The 19,532-nt window shown below is 43.4% G+C and overlaps 1 protein-coding gene across 6 annotated transcripts in view; it reads right to left on the bottom strand.

Moving 5' to 3' along the window:
• LRP1B (LDL receptor related protein 1B) overlaps positions 1-19,532 on the bottom strand; it is a 2,031,260-nt gene that overhangs the window by 931,801 nt on the left and 1,079,927 nt on the right. For all 6 annotated transcript variants that reach the window (XM_068245873.1, XM_068245875.1, XM_068245874.1 and 3 more), the window contains exons 13-14: positions 11,488-11,707; positions 8,510-8,699 (exon numbers count right to left, since the gene is read on the bottom strand). In XM_068245873.1, coding sequence (XP_068101974.1) covers positions 8,510-8,699; positions 11,488-11,707 — 410 coding nt within the window. The remainder of the gene's footprint in view (positions 1-8,509; positions 8,700-11,487; positions 11,708-19,532) is intronic.

The following is a 19,532-nucleotide window of genomic DNA, read 5'->3' as shown; positions in this document are numbered from 1 at the left end:
ACAATGAAACAGTAAAAACCTAAAAATGTAGATTTAAATATTAACCAAAACTGTGGGATATCTAAGAAAAGTATTTTTTTTAGTAGGAGGAGGACAGATCCAAATGTTTATATCTTTAGATTATTTCCCTCTTGTGATTCCTTCTAAGGGCTCGTTTCCACTATCGTGAATCCGCATGCGTCCAACGCATGCGGATTCGCACATGTAATGCAAGTGGATGGGCCTGTTTCCACTGTAGCGTTGTTGAGGTGCGTTTTTTACAGCGGTAAAAAAACGCACAAAAGAGCCAACGAATTCGCCTGCGAGTGCAATGCATGCGAATCGCCGCTAATGTATTTAATAGGAAATTTGCATGCGGCTATGGTATGCGAATTTTCATGCGAATTTCAAACAGGCAGTGACATGGTTAAATTCGCATATACCCTCACCTATGCGAATTCGCATGCGAATTCGCGGCAAAAAACGCGCAAATATTTGCATCCGCATGCTATTTCATGCAATTTCAACAGCGGTGGAATCCAGGCGATTCTGCACCGCAATAGTGGAAATGAGCCCTAAGTGAACCTGAGGGGATAATAAACTGATGAGATAAACAATTGTATTAATCCTCCTACTCCTAAAAATGTCTTTTTTGTTTAGATATTTCATGGTTTTATTTTATAAAGTACTGCAGATTGAAAGTTTTTTTGTCTCTGCTGTGACAGCCTATTAAGTGTCCCTGAGTGAAAACATATGAACTGTTGATCTTTTCCTGTCTTCCTCTGCTCTCAGAAGTTGTACTCTGCCAAGAAAACGTGTATGGCTGTGCTTTGCTTATCCGTGATGATTACTATTTTCCCCACAAGGCACCGGACAAGACAGAAGCTGTCACTTCCATGCCTAAAAATGAACCCTTTCAGGCAGCAAAATAAAACATCTGGTTATTAAAATGTGTGCTGTACATACACATGTTTATCTCATCATGTCACATGTGGCCTCGGGCACACTTTAAGCAGAGGAGCGCACACACAAAGCAGGTGGTTTCACGCCACGGGACTTAGCACCAAAACTAGGTGCACCATAGCTGTAATGTTATACTGTGCAGGGTGCGTAAGGGTAATTTGAGCTGTGACAAGTTCCGGCCCCCAAATTATATCTCTCTCCGAGTTGCGGCAACTTGGAGGGGGTAAAGTATTTAAAGGACCTCGGTTGTAAAAATCTTAAAATTTAAAATATATGTAAACATATATAATTTAAGAAGTACGTTTCTCCCAGAGTAAAATGAGCCACAAATTACTGTTCTCCTATGTTGCTGTCACTTACAGCAGGTAATAGAAATCTGACAGAACCATCAGGTTTTGGACTAGCCCATCTCATCATGGGCGGTTCATGGGGATTTCTTTATTTTCAAAATGCATTTAGTGAATGAATGGAAATTGCTCCGTCCAACTGCCAAAAAAGTGTGCAGCGAGCAGGGAGAGGCTGGCCAGCATCTTTATAAAGGCATTCTCTGAAAAAGATTCAGGGCTCGTTTCCACTATCGCGAATCCGCATGCGTCCAACGCATGCGGATTCGCACATGTAATGCAAGTGGATGGGCCTGTTTCCACTGTGTGCGTTGTTGAGGTGCGTTTTTTTCAGCGGTGAAAAAACGCACAAAAGAGCCGCAGAATTTGCCTGCGAGTGGAATGCATGCGAATCACATGCAATGTATTTAATAGGGAAATCGCATGCAATTTCCCCATGCGTTTTTTGCCACGAATTCGCATGCGAATTCGCATAGCTACCAATGTAAATTCACACAGGCAGTGACATGGTTAAAATCGCATATACCCTCACCTATGCGAATTTGCATGCGAATGCGCGGCAAAAAACGCATGGGGAATCGCATCCGCATGCGATTTCATCAGCGGTGGAATCCAGGCGTTTCCGCAACGCAATAGTGGAAACGAGCCCTTAAACAAAGGATAAAAGTCATGCTGAGAATCCCCTATAGCGAGATGGACTAGCCCAAAACCTGTCGGTAATGTCAGATTTCTACTACTTACTGTAAATGCCAGCAACATAGAAGAGAAGTAATTTATGGCTCATTTTACTCAGGAAGAAACGTACTTCTTAATTGTAGGGGTTTTAAATGTTAAGATTTTCGTGACAGTTCCTCTTTAAGACCGCTGGGGATTTGAGCGGCAGCAGGGAGACTCATCATTCGCTTCACCCTGCGCCCAGCTCACCGGCGGCGTACACATACATACGCCGCACACGTCTTTTCATGTGTTCTGTCCCTGTACTATAGGGTGTTTGTTTTTCCTGTTTTATTCCCTCTCGCTTTCACAAAGCAAGAAAAAAAACCCATAGCGCACAATTCGCCCTAGAGTGGAATAGACTATTTGCCACCGCAGCATTTGACTCTCCGTATCGAAATAGAAGCGAGCTTGTTTTCTGGAGAATTAAAAACAATTGATCGTTTAACTACAGCTCTGAAACATTCTGTGTGCCATTATTTCCTGTGTAGAGTTTGGCCCCCGGGGGGAGCAGCCACCGAACGCTGTGATTGCCAGCGTATCGTAAACTTGCTGTGGCTCTTATTTGGCCGAGAGAACATATCATTTATATGCAATGGTCTTGGGAGGTTTTTTTCTTTCTTTTTTCGGACTCTAATCGTATACTTAATTGGGAGTGTTCCAGCCGCTGTAAAATGTATTTGCTTAGGAATTAGATAGAATTTATCCATAATCAATGCGCTTTTATTGCAGCGTGCATCCCGGAGGCTTCGGGACTTATCTAAACCCACCGCGATTCATCCCCCGTTGTGCTGCGGATTGTTTAACATTAATCAGCCATTAAATGGGACTTACGTCTCTACCTATATATGATTACAAGTGGTTTCTGACTGATTAAATGAGATCAGACATCAAAAATAGAATTGCCAAGCTGTCCTGATTTTACGCTATACTAAATCCACCTTGCGGGGGGGACAAAGAACATTTCGGCTTTGCAAATGAGGAAAATATTCAATATTTTTGTCTGTGCAACTGCTTGTTTCTCACACTGTACCAGAAGGAGGGTTTTTAAATGATCGTAGGAGTAGTACGGATAATGAATAGAACATTAGTAGCAAAGAAAATAATCTCATTTTTATTTTCGGTTCTTTCAGCCTTTTTTTTGTAACATTGCATCATTCTGTCATATTTGCAATTACAAACCACACTCTGTAATTTGACATATTAAACAGAGCAGAGCTAATGACCCTCTGAACTCCCCTGCAGTAAAACCATCTGAAGCTGCCTCTCTCTGTTTGTTTGATGTATAAGTGCTTCAGAAAACAGGATCATCTCTGACCCAAGTTGGGTCGAAGGGCTCAAAGCAGCTGTTTTGCATAGACAACAACTGAACTTCTTTCACTCTTCCTGTACTGGAAACAATATGAGACTCTCTTCTTTGCTACTAATAAGTTTATTTTCACTTCAGATTCCCTTTAAATCACGTATTTTGGTGTTTTTCTTGTTTAATTATGGGGCCGCCTAGCAAAACTTTGATGGAGCCCATTAATGTCCCTTTGCCTCTTCTTGGTGACCCTCACAGCCTGGGAGTCCATCTTACAAGGCTCATAAATCAACCAGAATCTTTACACCCATATGTGTAGCCACAAAAACCTGATCTGGAGTATCAGAGAATGGGCAGGTTAGTAGTTCTCTAACAGCATGCAGTCAGAGCAGGAGGAGAAGCGAGGTGAAGAACAACAACAACAACAACAACAACAAATAACATTTGTAAAGCACTTTTCTCCCATGGGACTCAAAGCGCATAAGCATGGCTCAGACCATCGTGGTACAGAGGAAGAATTTTATAAGTCTGAAAATGCCAGGCTAAACAGGTGGCTTTTCAGTCTGGATTTGAATAGCTCCAGGGATGGTGCTGTTTTTACTGGGTGTGGCAGGGAGTTCCAAAGAGAAGGGGCAGCATGACAGAAGGCTCTGTCTCCAGATTTTTTGAGGTGCACTCTGGGAGTGACCAAGTTTATAGAACTTGCTGATCTGAGGTTGTGAGAGGTGTGGTGCAGCTTCAGCAAGTCCTTCGTGTATCCAGGGCCCAGATTGTGCAGGGATTTGAATGTCAGCAGTCCAATCTTGAAGAGTATTCTCCATTCTACTGGCAGCCAGTGCAGTGAGCAAAGGATCAGTGTAATGTGACTGTGGCGAGGCTGGTTTGTTAGCAATCTGGCAGCAGCATTCTGCACTAATTGCAGGCAACGCAGGTCCTTTTTGGGGAGGCCAGCATAAAGGGCATTGCAGTAGCCCAGCCGTGATGGGATGAAGGCGTGGACTAGGGTTGGAAGATCCTCTGGGGGAATCAGATGTTTAATCTTTGCAATGTTGGTCATTATTGGGGAAAAGCAGCTTGTTGAGCTGTGTGAGGAGTCTGACAGTGAGTGAGGAAGGGGGAGGCAGGAGAGCAGCAGTGTTTCATTTGATTTGCACAGCAGAAGGGAGGAAGTAGCAATGCTCTCCTGATCGCAGAGGAATGGAGGACGGCCAACTGGCTGAGGGTGAGCAGTTTGTTTGTCACAGACTCTCAGCCAGCCAGTGTGTTGTTATGTTGAGCTGCAGCATGTCATGTCTCAAGTTGTTGCATATGCTACTTACCTTGGTAGTAGGAAGCCTTTGGAAGTCCAGAGGCTTCTTGTATCTTTGCACACTGTACTGTTCCAGCACCCAGTGAGTCAAACAGGTTTCTTCAGTTTTTGTATGGCCATCTATGGTGTGTCTGTATTATGCATGCGCGAGTACAGTTCACACAGGCTCAGTAGAACAAAGGAACGTGTGCAAAAACATCTTCGGTCTACTTGGCCTACGCGGTCGTACTCATGCATGCACAGTACGGCTATGCTCACACTCTGAAGACACTGAAGGACCCAGCACCGAAACGCTATGGCATACAAAGTGGACTATCAAGAGACTTACCACTAACACAGTTAGCATCTTTTTTTTTTTTGTTTTCTGTTATGACTTCATGGTTGCTTTACAGTGTAAGTATAGTTTTAGTTAAAGTGTAAGTACAGGTAAAAAAAAGAAAAATCATCTATGTATGTTGGTCACTTTGATCTATCAAACTTGTTACATGTCAATAGATAGTCTGATTTTCATTCAAATGAGGCCTACTAGGAGGAAGGCCTGTGCGTGCAGCTTACGGGCAGACCCTGCATCTCCTTCATGCTGGCAATAGAAGGGGGTCTTTCAGGCTGTACTATGCGGTCTGTCACTTTGGGTGGTGAATGAGATGCTAGTAATTCTGAGATTATGTTAATTTAATGCAAATGTTTATATTTCTATGCTGCATAAATTAGTTTTGAACTAGTATAATACTCAGCATTGTTGCAATTTCTACTATGGCCTATGGTGGCGCCCCAAATTATAAGTCGTCATTGGCGCCAAAATTATCTGATTCGCTACATTTAAATACCCTAAAACACAAGATTGTGAGACGTAAGTGTCCTCTGTTTTTTGTCACTTTTGTTTACATAAATAAATAAATAAATAAATAAATGCATTATTTATTGGAAGGATAAAATAAGACACAAAAGAGAAAAATAACAAAACAAGTACAATTCAGCAGCACACGAGTGTTGTAGGCACTCGTAGCTAACAAGGCCATTATCAACACTTATGTGTTGAGTTGTACTTGGTTTTATCTATACTGTTTTGCTTTTCTCTTTTGTATTTTTCATCCTTCAACTACAAACATTTATTGATTTTGTCAACACAAATATGTGGGATGCTTCCAAAGTCTTTGTGCAACTTTAAACTGTATTAACGGGGAAAGTACATTTGACAGAAGTACAGCATGTAAAATATTGCTTTATACAGTTTTTAAGCATTACTGTTCTTCAAATCTTCCTAATTCATAACTTATTATACACAAAGGAATAGTTGTATGTCATAGGGTCCTATAGCAAACTTTTTACAGAGTCTCCAAACACAGACCCACTTGAGCAATATATCAAAGACGCAACCATAGGTGGGTTCAAGGTCATAGGAGCTCAAAACCTCTGATCCACCAATCCCTCCCTTCTACACAGACCATTACCCCCCCCCCCCCCCAACCGCCCTCTAGAGCAGGGGTGCAGCTAGGACCAGGCAAACCAAGCAGCAGCTTGGGGCCTCGTCCACGGCAGGGGCCTCCCATGCTGCCAGAGCTGCCCTGCTTGTAACTTGTATGGCCACTGCTTACTCCCCATCACTAACACACAGAGCTCAGAACAGAGGGGACACAGTGCAGATGTGGAAGTGATGTCATTGCTCATTTCTTGCTCTAGAAGTGTGCCACGTGGCCACTGTGCACTGCTCTCCTCTCTCCGGATTGCAACTGATCTGCGGGTCTGTGGGCCAGATTTATCAAAGCTTTACCAACAGTTTTTTCTTCTAAAACTTTTCTAACCAGCAGAGGAACTGTTCTGCATGATAGTAAGAAACTTCCCAAATCCTACATAATACCGACAGTTTAGCGTGGATTTCTAAAGCTGCACTACAGTTAAGAAAAGTGCAAATCCATGCCTAAACTGCTGCTGATTAAGAAGTGATCAATAGCAGTTCTACAAATAGTGCAGGCTAGACATGATTTGTGAAGGGCTCCTCCCCCCTCACTTAGAGCCTGCTGACAGCAGATGTGTTGGTTACCTCAGCAACATCAATTTCCCTCACGCACTGCTCTGTGAGAGACCTTCCTAGCTCCTCCAATTCTTAACAGTTTAAGAAGGAATCTGCACTATTTAGTGATGTCTTAGGATGTCTGAGACAATTCTGCATGGATTTCTAAAAAACCTACTAATATTTTGTCTCAGACACTCTTGATAAATGTCCCCTGTGAGTGTTAGACTTAGGGAGGCAGCAGAAAGCTACATACCCACACTGACACCAATTCCCTATAAGGGGGGGGGAGGAGGGGGACACACCTTTGACTACATATATTAGGGGGGGGCTATCTATACTGGGGGGATAATTTGGCTACCTATTTCTTTTTTTTTTTTTTTTGGGGGGGGGGGGGCAATGCCTTTGGCTACCTATTATTACAGGAGTAGGGGTTTATTACAGTTGGGGGCACAAATGATGTGCTGCTTGGGACCACAAGGACCATAGCAGCACCCGTGCTCCAGAGCAGGCATGCAGGTGGTTTGTGTAGTGGGAGGTCAAATTTGTTTTATGACCTACAGGAATTACAGCACAGTGACGAAGCAGCAGTGGTGTAGTCTATGGCCAACATAGGGGGAAGCCAGTTGACTTATTTGTATTTTTTTTTAAATGTGGGGGGGAAACCAGTGTTCCTGGAGGAAATCTATGCAGACACAGGGAGAATATACAAACTCTGTGCAGATAGTACCCTGGCTGGGATTCAAACCTGGGACCCAGCGCTGCAAGGCAACAGTGCTGGATGGCGTAATGACGCAGGAGACCTGGGTTCTAATCTTGGCTCTGCCTGTTCAGTGAGCCAGCACCTATTCAGTGCCAGACCTTAGGCAAGACTCCCTAACACTGCTAATGCCTATAGAGCGTGTCCTAGTGGCTGCAGCTCTGGCGCTTTGAGTCCTCCAGGAGAAAAGTGCGATATAAATGTTATTTGTCTTGTCTTGCCAACCACTACAACACTGTGCTGCCCTGCTTTTATACAGTTATTCTACAAGTGTCCCTGCGTCCCAGGTCCGTGTGTCAGTGCTTTTGAGCTGCTGCGCATGTCCTGCACTGACACAGCTGTTGGGCCAGGAGGTGGGCCATCCAGCCGAGCGTGTGCACGTGCGCGCCGGTCGGGTGCGCATAGCGAGCGGGTGCGCGCAGCGGACAGGTGCACGCGCATGGCGACAGACCTAGAGCCCATTTTTAAACGGGCTTAGGTCACTAGTTTATACAATCTTATACAATTATTTTATTAGTTATCGGGCGCCTGCAGGAGTTTTTTTTTTGCATCATTTGAATATATTAGTTTGTACTACGCATCATGGGAAGTCGTTTATCAGCGCAATTTTCTGGTGCGCTGGGACAGCTAGCTTGTACATATTTCTGGATGTTGCAGAATGAAAAAAATGACAAAAAGTGTTTTTATTTCTGCCCGCAGCAAAGATTTAATTAGGTCAAAAGGACCCTCACTCACTTTATGTATATTTTTTCCTCCTTTCACAAAAAAAATAATATATTGTGTATGTCGAGACTTAATAGACCTTCCGTTCCTTCAGCCAATTTGTCACCGAGGAAGTCATTTCTTTTTTTTTAATCTTTCTGGTAATTTGCTCTCCCTCCGTAAATTCAGAAAAAGTGAAAATGATGTAAATTGAAGCTACAAGTCTGAGGAAACTACAGGAAGACAATTTAAAAAAACGGCAGATAATAAAGGTCCACAATTACTTGGTAATTGGACTGCCATTTCAATTTTTGTCTTTCTGCGCGCAAGGTAAACAAAAAAGTTGTGATAACGAGGAAGAAAATAAAATAGTGGCCTTTACCAATCTTTATGTACACAGTGGTCAGCAGATGAGACGCAGTACCTTGCTGTTTCCTGAGGTCATAAATCTGTAAGCCAAACAGCGGTGGTCTCTCTTGCCGTAGAAGAGAAATATTATTGGTCTTCAGATTGAGTTGAAATATGTAGCCGTTCATGTAATCCGTCCAGTAGATGTATTGACCGTGATGGGAGAGTCCAAAAGGATGGTTTAGCTCCTTCCCGCTACCGACTACCTGAAAAAAAAAAAAAAAAAAGGAAAACATCAAGGGATAGAAAACACATTACAATGCTTCAGTTGTATTGAAAGAAAACAGCCAGAAAAAAAGGTATTTTAACCACTTCACCACTGAGGGGTTTTACCCCTTAAACGCCAGAGCAATTTTCACCCTTCAGCACTCCTTCCATTCATTCGTCTATAACTTTATTATTACTTATCGCAATGAAATGAACTATATCTTGTTTTTTTTCACCACTAATTAGGCTTTCTTTAGGTGGGACATTATGCCAAGAATTATTTTATTCTAAATGTGTTTTAATGGGAAAATTGGAAAAAATGTGGGGAAAAATATTATTTTTCAGTTTTTGGCTATTATAGTTTTTAAATAATGCATGCTACTGTAATTAAAACCCATGAACAGTATTTGCCCATTTGTCTCAGTTATAAAACCGTTTAAATTATGTCCCTATCACAATGTTTGGCGCCAATATTTTATTTGGAAATAAAGGTGCATTTTCATTTTCAGTTTTGCATCCATCCCTAATTACAAGCCCGTAGTTTATAAAGTAACAGTGTTGTACCCTCCTGACATACATATTTAAAAACTTCAGTCCCTAAGGTAACTATTTATGTTTTTCTTTATTGCATATTATTGTAAATTACAAATTAAATGTGGGATGTGGGAATGTGTGAGGTAATGAGTTAATTTATTGTGTAAAACAAATGTATTTGTATATGTAAAATGCTTTAGGGTGTAGTTTTACTATTTGGCCACAAGATGGCCACAGTGAGTTTGTAGAAGTGTTTATTATGAGCACAGGACCAATAGAGAGCTAATACTGTGATAGAGGGTGGACCCTTCGGGGCCCCTCTGGCCCCAATGCGGTCGCTACCTCTGCACCCCCTATTGTATTTGCTATGCCACTAGGAACGCCTGCAATTGTGGGGGCCGTTGTTACTCCCATGAGTGTGACCTTTTCTGTGCAGGAGAACAATAACGACGCTCACCCTGAGTACAATGTTAATGCTCTGATTTATGTATTCCAAAAAAAGGTATATATAGACAGGCAGTGTAGGTTGGTTTTCACGGACCAATTAGCTGCTTATACAGAATGGAATCAACAATAGTGAATTGCCCTTGTGGACTTAAACAATTAGCATTTGTTCTGTGAAGGACATATTATTTGAGTAAGAAAATTCTAAAGTATTTAAAGGTAAAACACTAGCTCCTAGATTGCTTAAAGAAAACCTGAACTGAAAATTAAAAGTCAAAATAAGCATACACAAGTCATACTTACCTCCTGTGTAGTCTAGTCCTCAATCTCTTTTTCCTCTCCTGCGTCCTGTTTGTCCACTGTGATCAATGGAATTCTCCGTCCTCCATTTTGAAAATGGCCATTACCCCATAACAGCTTCCTGGTCAGCACACAGTTAAACTGTAACATCGCCCACTTGAGCCCACATGGACACATCAGTTCTCCTCTCAGCTGTAACTGACAGCAACTGATAGCAACCGATATATTTCAGTTCTGACAAAATGTTGTCAGAACTGGAAGGGATCACTGTCAGAAGAAAATGGTGAGTTTCTGAGAGGAACTGATGGCAAGGTAACTATGTAATGTTCATTTGAAGTTACCTAGAGTGTTTATTTTAAATAATTTTACTCAGTACAGGTTCTCTTTAAAGATGTGAACACACCTCTTGATTTATGTCACCTGTCAGGGATTAGGCACTCACATTGTGTGCGCTGCTCCCTCACCCGCCCCGTGACATCAATGCACACGCCGATCTGACATCCTTCCGGCTGACCTGCTTATTCAACAGTAGGGATGACAATGTATAGGAGAATTCATGGAGAAGCATGTGGTCAGTTGATAGATTTATAAGGCTCTGATGTTCTGGTCATGGTCATGTGCTAAACCAGGAAGTCATCACAGCAAATCAGAACCTTACAAATCTATCAGCTAATCAAACTGATCACATGCTTCTCCGTGAGTTCTCCTAGGCAGGGCCATCCCTATTCCACATCTATTCAAGTTGTGGTTTGGTGTCAGAGGACACTGTAGGAGATGCCTGCAACAGGTTTCAGACAAAAGGTCCATGTTCTAAATAAATTAATAATGAAGTTATTGGCTGTTGGATTTCAGCCTGGCCATGCTGAAAGCCATACATTATTATTTCAGAATTGTGAGGTTAGCAGGTCCACCCTACTGCTCAGACAACGAAACATAAATCCCCCACAGAGTCTGTGTCCAGTCTATGCAGTTATGTATTCCCACTAACGTATCAAATCTTAAAGAGAACCTGTACTGAGTACAAATATTTAAAATAAGCACATGAGGTAACTTCAAATGACCATTGCATAGTTACCTTGCCATCAGTTCCTCTCAGAAGCTCACCATTTTCTTCTGACAGTAATCCCTTCCAGTTCTGACAACAATATTTTGTCAGATCTGAAATATATCAGTTGCTGTCAGTAAAATATCAGTTGCTGTCAGTTATAGCTGAGAGGAAAACTGATGTACCAGGTAATGTCCATGTTTCTCTATGGCTCAAGTGGGCAATGTTACAGTTTAACTGTGTGCTGACCAGAAAGCTGTTATGGGGTAATGGCCATTTTCAAAATGGAGGATGGAAAATTCCCTTGATCACAGTGAACAAACAGGACGCGGGACAGGAGAAAGACACTGAGGAGTAGACTACATGGAAGTAAGTGTGACTTGTGTATGCTTATGTTGACTTTTAATTTTCAGTTCAGGTTTTCTTTAATCCAGTGTCACTGCAGCAAAATCTATTTAATTCACCTTTCTGTTGGTCCCATTCAGGAAAACCTGTTCGATGTGGTCGTAATAGGCATCACACCAATAAAGTATGTCATTCTCATAATCCAGAGATAATCCATTTGGCCACAGCATATTGGATGTCACAAAAACCTGCCGATTAAAGCCATTCATCCAGGATTTCTCTATACGTCCGGAACTGGCGTCCACAACGTCCTCCTCCCAGTCCGTCCAATACATCCAGCTGCAAAAAGCCAAAGGAAAATGTTATTATATATTGTTTAACAATGCAGATGGTGTATAATGAATGACTACTATTTAAAAAAATCGAGGACCACAAAATTCATTTTACTGAAAATTTTGCTGAGTAAAATATTTGCAACCCATTACATGTTTTGGATTTGTTCAAAGACCGAGAATGAGAGAGCGAGATAGAGATTGAGGTTCTTCCAAGAACCATATATGTAGTTAATTGCACATTTATGTATTATTGACTTTTTGAGGCAGTTTACAGAGTAAATCAAAGAATTCATTTTACTAACAGTCCCCTGAGTGGGCTCACAATCTAATCTCACTATTAATTGAGAGTCCAGTTTCTTGGTGGAAGCCAATTAACTTCCTGGAGAACATACAAACTGTGTAGACAGTGTCTTCGGAGTCTAGTGCTAAAAGTGCTGACAAATAGGAGAGAATGACTGATTTGGGCAAAGACTATATTTGAAGACCACTATTTTTTTTGTTTTTGTAAAAACAGTAACCATTTTCAATATGCCATATGAACACTGGACAACAGGAGTGAGGGGCAGTCTTCCTGGCTAAATTACAACTTTGTTGTCAACAGTATTGTCCGGGGTTAAAGTGAACCTCCGGACTAAAAATCGACTCAGCAGCACTGAAAAGGCCTGGTGTTTCTTTAACAGTTTCACAGCATCAGAACTTTGTTTCTCTTATACAAGCCTCATTTTTAGCTGCACAGAAGAAAACTGCCCGGGCAGTTTTCCCCTTATGCTGTGCAAAGCATGATGGGATTTCTGATTTTGTTGTTCTCGTTCTGCTGTTTTGGTGCACTTTTTTTTTTTACACTTTGAATTTGACATTTGAAGCCTAGAGTGTGCAGCTGGGAGGGGTTATCAGGACACAGGACAGTTGGAACTGTGTCTCCTGCTCCTTGTTACCTCCTTTCAACCAAAAAGATGGCTGCCCCCATGACAAAGATGGCAGCCCCCATGAATCACAAACATTTGCCTGTTCTTTTAAAACAGGGTGGGTAAGAGATTATATTACCTATCTATTCTAATTAACATAACTAATGTAACTTAATAACAGTATGTTTGTTTAGGCTGAAGTTCCCCTTTAAGGTTTATACCCATAAGAAGATTTTTCCAGATGATTTTTCCAGTTTATCAACATGCAGGCAGCCCCATGTCGCATCCCGACCCACACCACGGGTCAGGCTGACTGTTGGAAGTAATGCAGCTGGAGGAGGCACTAAAGCTGCACATCTGTACTCGCGTCTATGCGGACTGCGCAGCCGCGGCAATCCTGGGGGCCATCGTATGCGGGAAAGTCAACCCGACCCGTGGTGTGGGGTCGGGATGCGACCTGAGACTTCCTGCATGTAAATAAACTGCGTGGAATGGAAGGGAAGGGGCGGATGGCGTGGAGACATTTTTACTGCTGGCAGGTGATGTCACTGGAAGGAGATGCTGCTTGCTTTTTTAGCAGTTGGAAACAGCTGTAAACTGCTATTTCCCACAATGCAACGAGGTTCACAAACAGGAAACTGTCAGGACCATGGTCCTGACAGTTTCCTGTGGTAGGGGTTTCACCACAATATCAGCCATGCAGAGCCCCCTGATGAAACTTTTGTGAAAAGGAATAGATTTCTCATGTAAAAGGGGGTATCAGCTACTGATTGGGATAAAGTTTCATTCTTGGTCTGAGTTTCTCTTTAAGGAGAAGCATGACAAGTTACACTACGTTCTAGATAGTGTTGGGCGAACAGTGTTCGCCACTGTTCGGGTTCTGCAGAACATCACCCTGTTCGGGTGATGTTCGGGTTCGGCCGAACACCTAATGGTGTTCGGCCAAACTGTTCGGCCATATGGCCGAACTAAGAGCGCATGGCCGAACGTTACCCGAACGTTCGGCTAGCGCTGTGATTGGCCGAACGGGTCACGTGTAGTGTTGGGCGAACATCTAGATGTTCGGGTTCGGGCCGAACATGGCCGAACTCCGAACATAATGGAAGTCAATGGGGACCCGAACTTTCGTGCTTTGTAAAGCCTCCTTACATGCTATATACCCCAAATTTACAGGGTATGTGCACCTTGGGAGTGGGTACAAGAGGAAAAAAAATTTAGCAAAAAGAGCTTATAGTTTTTGAGAAAATCGATTTTAAAGTTTCAAAGGGAAAACTGTCTTTTAAATGCGGGAAATGTCTGTTTTCTTTGCACAGGTAACATGCTTTTTGTCGGCATGCAGTCATAAATGTAATACATATAAGAGGTTCCAGGAAAAGGGACCGGTAACGCTAACCCAGCAGCAGCACACGTGATGGAACAAGAGGAGGGTGGCGCAGGAGGAGAAGGCCACGCTTTGAGACACAACAACCCAGGCCTTGCATGAGGACAAGAAGCGTGCGGATAGCAATTTGCATTTTGTCGCCATGCAGTCATAAATGTAATACAGATGAGAGGTTCAATAAACAGGGACTGGAAACGCTAACCCATCACAGATGTTCATTGTTCATGTTACTTGGTTGGGGTCCGGGAGTGTTGCGTAGTCGTTTCCAATCCAGGATTGATTCATTTTAATTTGAGTCAGACGGTCTGCATTTTCTGTGGAGAGGCGGATACGCCGCCGATCTGTGACGATGCCTCCGGCAGCACTGAAACAGCGTTCCGACATAACGCTGGCTGCCGGGCAAGCCAGCACCTCTATTGCGTACATTGCCAGTTTGTGCCAGGTGTCTAGCTTCGATACCCAATAGTTGAAGGGTGCAGATGGATTGTTCAACACAGCTACGCCATCTGACATGTAGTCCTTGACCATCTTCTCCAGGCGATCGGTGTTGGAGGTGGATCTGCACGCTTGCTGTTCTGTGTGCTGCTGCATGGGTGTCAGAAAATTTTCCCACTCCAAGGACACTGCCGATACCATTCCCTTTTGGGCACTAGCTGCGGCTTGTGTTGTTTGCTGCCCTCCTGGTCGTCCTGGGTTTGCGGAAGTCAGTCTGTCGGCGTACAACTGGCTAGAGGAGGGGGAGGATGTCAATCTCCTCTCTAAAGTCTCCACAAGGGCCTGCTGGTATTCTTCCATTTTGACCTGTCTGGCTCTTTCTTCAAGCAGTTTTGGAACATTGTGTTTGTACCGTGGATCCAGAAGGGTATAAACCCAGTAATTGGTGTTGTCCAGAATGCGCACAATGCGTGGGTCGCGTTCAATGCAGTCCTAGGCCGAAGAGGTCATAGCCTAGGGCCACAAAACCTGTTTATTGGGCAATTTCAATGGTGGCGAGTCTGACGTACATAAATCGCAGCAATGGCCGTTAGCAACGTCTGAATCTCACGAAATGTCTCATGCAGGTAGAAGACATATTGTTAGACTTGGGCTCCAAAGATGGGTTCCCTACATCTCTGCAAACCAGAGTTACAGGGCTCCAAATTTGGTAAAATCCCCCATAGGCTTTCATTGGGCCTCCTATTTACAGTTCCAAAATCTCACATCTTTTCAAAGGGCAATTACTCAGCAGTGGCAAATTTTCTAGCATTGTAGGGACCCTTAGGGGGAACATGACTGGTGAGTTTCGGGCCCCTAGGCCGAAGAGGTCATAGCCTAGGGTCACAAAAACCTGTTTATTGGGGCTATTTCAATGGTAGTGATGGTGACGTACATAAATCGCAGCAATGGCCGTTAGCAAAGTCTGAATCTCACGAAATGTCTCATGCAGGTAGAAGACATATTGTTAGACTTGGATTCCAAAGATGGGGTCCCTACATCTCTGCAAACCAGAGTTACAGGGGTCCAAAATTGGTAAAATCCCCCATAGGATTTCATTGGCTCCCTATTTCACTTTCCAAAATCTCACATCTTTTCAAAGGGCAATGGCTCAGCAGTACCAAATTTTCTAGCATTGTAGGGCCCCTAGGGGGAACATGACTGGTGAGTTTCGGGCCCCTAGGCCGAAGAGGTCATAGCCTAGGGTCACAAAAACCTGTTTATTGGGGCTATTTCAATGGTAGTGATGGTGACGTACATAAATCGCAGCAATGGCCGTTAGCAAAGTCTGAATCTCACGAAATGTCTCATGCAGGTAGAAGACATATTGTTAGACTTGGATTCCAAAGATGGGGTCCCTACATCTCTGCAAACCAGAGTTACAGGGGTCCAAAATTGGTAAAATCCCCCATAGGATTTCATTGGCTCCCTATTTCACTTTCCAAAATCTCACATCTTTTCAAAGGGCAATGGCTCAGCAGTACCAAATTTTCTAGCATTGTAGGGCCCCTAGGGGGAACATGACTGGTGAGTTTCGGGCCCCTAGGCCGAAGAGGTCATAGCCTAGGGTCACAAAAACCTGTTTATTGGGGCTATTTCAATGGTAGTGATGGTGACGTACATAAATCGCAGCAATGGCCGTTAGCAAAGTCTGAATCTCACGAAATGTCTCATGCAGGTAGAAGACATATTGTTAGACTTGGATTCCAAAGATGGGGTCCCTACATCTCTGCAAACCAGAGTTACAGGGGTCCAAAATTGGTAAAATCCCCCATAGGATTTCATTGGCTCCCTATTTCACTTTCCAAAATCTCACATCTTTTCAAAGGGCAATGGCTCAGCAGTACCAAATTTTCTAGCATTGTAGGGACCCTTAGGGGGAACATGACTGGTGAGTTTCGGGCCCCTAGGCCGAAGAGGTCATAGCCTAGGGTCACAAAAACCTGTTTATTGGGGCTATTTCAATGGTAGTGATGGTGACGTACATAAATCGCAGCAATGGCCGTTAGCAAAGTCTGAATCTCACGAAATGTCTCATGCAGGTAGAAGACATATTGTTAGACTTGGATTCCAAAGATGGGGTCCCTACATCTCTGCAAACCAGAGTTACAGGGGTCCAAAATTGGTAAAATCCCCCATAGGATTTCATTGGCTCCCTATTTCACTTTCCAAAATGTCACATCTTTTCAAAGGGCAATGGCTGAGCAGTACCAAATTTTCTAGCATTGTAGGGACCCTTAGGGGGAACATGACTGGTGAGTTTCGGGCCCCTAGGCCGAAGAGGTCATAGCCTAGGGTCACAAAAACCTGTTTATTGGGGCTATTTCAATGGTAGTGATGGTGACGTACATAAATCGCAGCAATGGCCGTTAGCAAAGTCTGAATCTCACGAAATGTCTCATGCAGGTAGAAGACATATTGTTAGACTTGGATTCCAAAGATGGGGTCCCTACATCTCTGCAAACCAGAGTTACAGGGGTCCAAAATTGGTAAAATCCCCCATAGGATTTCATTGGCTCCCTATTTCACTTTCCAAAATCTCACATCTTTTCAAAGGGCAATGGCTCAGCAGTACCAAATTTTCTAGCATTGTAGGGACCCTTAGGGGGAACATGACTGGTGAGTTTTGGGCCCCTAGGCCGAAGAGGTCATAGCCTAGGGTCACAAAAACCTGTTTATTTGGGCTATTTCAATGGTAGTGATGGTGGCGTACATAAATCTCAGCCATGGCCGTTAGCAACGTCTGAATCTCACGAAATGTCTCATGCAGGTAGAAGACATATTGTTAGACTTAGATTCCAACGATGGGGTCCCTACATCTCTGCAAACCAGAGTTACAGGGGTCCAAAATTGGTAAAATCCCCCATAGGCTTTCATTGGGCCTCCTATTTACCGTTCCAAAATCTCACACCATTTCAAAGGGCAATGGCTCAGCAGTGGCAAAACTCACCAGTCATGATCCCCCTAAGGGTCCCTACAATGCTAGAAAATTTGGTACTGCTGAGCCATTGCCCTTTGAAAAGATGTGAGATTTTGGAAAGTGAAATAGGGAGCCAATGAAATCCTATGCGGGATTTTACCAATTTTGGACCCCTGTAACTCTGGTTTGCAGAGATGTAGGGACCCCATCTTTGGAATCCAAGTCTAACAATATGTCTTCTACCTGCATGAGACATTTCGTGAGATTCAGACTTTGCTAACGGCCATTGCTGCGATTTATGTACGTCACCATCACTACCATTGAAATAGCCCCAATAAACAGGTTATTGTGACCCTAGGCTATGACCTCTTCGGCCTAGGGGCCCGAAACTCACCAGTCATGTTCCCATTAAGGGTCCCTACAATGCTAGAAAATTTGGTACTGCTGAGCCATTGCCCTTTGAAAAGATGTGAGATTTTGGAAAGTGAAATAGGGAGCCAATGAAATCCTATGGGGGATTTTACCAATTTTGGACCCCTGTAACTCTGGTTTGCAGAGATGTAGGGACCCCATCTTTGGAATCCAAGTCTAACAATATGTCTTCTACCTGCATGAGACATTTCGTGAGATTCAGACTTTGCTAACGGCCATTGCTGCGATTTATGTACGTCACCATCACTACCATTGAAATAGCCCCAATAAACAGGTTTTTGTGACCCTAGGCTATGACCTCTTCGGCCTAGGGGCCCGAAACTCACCAGTCATGTTCCCCCTAAGGGTCCCTACAATGCTAGAAAATTTGGTACTGCTGAGCCATTGCCCTTTGAAAAGATGTGACATTTTGGAAAGTGAAATAGGGAGCCAATGAAATCCTATGGGGGATTTTACCAATTTTGGACCCCTGTAACTCTGGTTTGCAGAGATGTAGGGACCCCATCTTTGGAATCCAAGTCTAACAATATGTCTTCTACCTGCATGAGACATTTCGTGAGATTCAGACTTTGCTAACGGCCATTGCTGCGATTTATGTACGTCACCATCACTACCATTGAAATAGCCCCAATAAACAGGTTTTTGTGACCCTAGGCTATGACCTCTTCGGCCTAGGGGCCCGAAACTCACCAGTCATGTTCCCATTAAGGGTCCCTACAATGCTAGAAAATTTGGTACTGCTGAGCCATTGCCCTTTGAAAAGATGTGAGATTTTGGAAAGTGAAATAGGGAGCCAATGAAATCCTATAGGGGATTTTACCAATTTTGGACCCCTGTAACTCTGGTTTGCAGAGATGTAGGGACCCCATCTTTGGAATCCAAGTCTAACAATATGTCTTCTACCTGCATGAGACATTTCGTGAGATTCAGACTTTGCTAACGGCCATTGCTGCGATTTATGTACGTCACCATCACTACCATTGAAATAGCCCCAATAAACAGGTTTTTGTGACCCTAGGCTATGACCTCTTCGGCCTAGGGGCCCGAAACTCACCAGTCATGTTCCCCCTAAGGGTCCCTACAATGCTAGAAAATTTGGTACTGCTGAGCCATTGCCCTTTGAAAAGATGTGAGATTTTGGAAAGTGAAATAGGGAGCCAATGAAATCCTATGGGGGATTTTACCAATTTTGGACCCCTGTAACTCTGGTTTGCAGAGATGTAGGGACCCCATCTTTGGAATCCAAGTCTAACAATATGTCTTCTACCTGCATGAGACATTTCGTGAGATTCAGACTTTGCTAACGGCCATTGCTGCGATTTATGTACGTCACCATCACTACCATTGAAATAGCCCCAATAAACAGGTTTTTGTGACCCTAGGCTATGACCTCTTCGGCCTAGGGGCCCGAAACTCACCAGTCATGTTCCCCCTAAGGGTCCCTACAATGCTAGAAAATTTGCCACTGCTGAGTAATTGCCCTTTGAAAAGATGTGAGATTTTGGAACTGTAAATAGGAGGCCCAATGAAAGCCTATGGGGGATTTTACCAAATTTGGAGCCCTGTAACTCTGGTTTGCAGAGATGTAGGGAACCCATCTTTGGAGCCCAAGTCTAACAATATGTCTTCTACCTGCATGAGACATTTCGTGAGATTCAGACGTTGCTAACGGCCATTGCTGCGATTTATGTACGTCAGACTCGCCACCATTGAAATT

Source organism: Hyperolius riggenbachi, chromosome 7 (assembly GCF_040937935.1).
Source record: "Hyperolius riggenbachi isolate aHypRig1 chromosome 7, aHypRig1.pri, whole genome shotgun sequence".
Lineage (NCBI taxonomy): Eukaryota > Metazoa > Chordata > Amphibia > Anura > Hyperoliidae > Hyperolius > Hyperolius riggenbachi.
The sequence above is the reverse complement of the archived record's forward strand: the minus strand, read 5'-3'. Positions and strand labels throughout refer to the sequence as shown.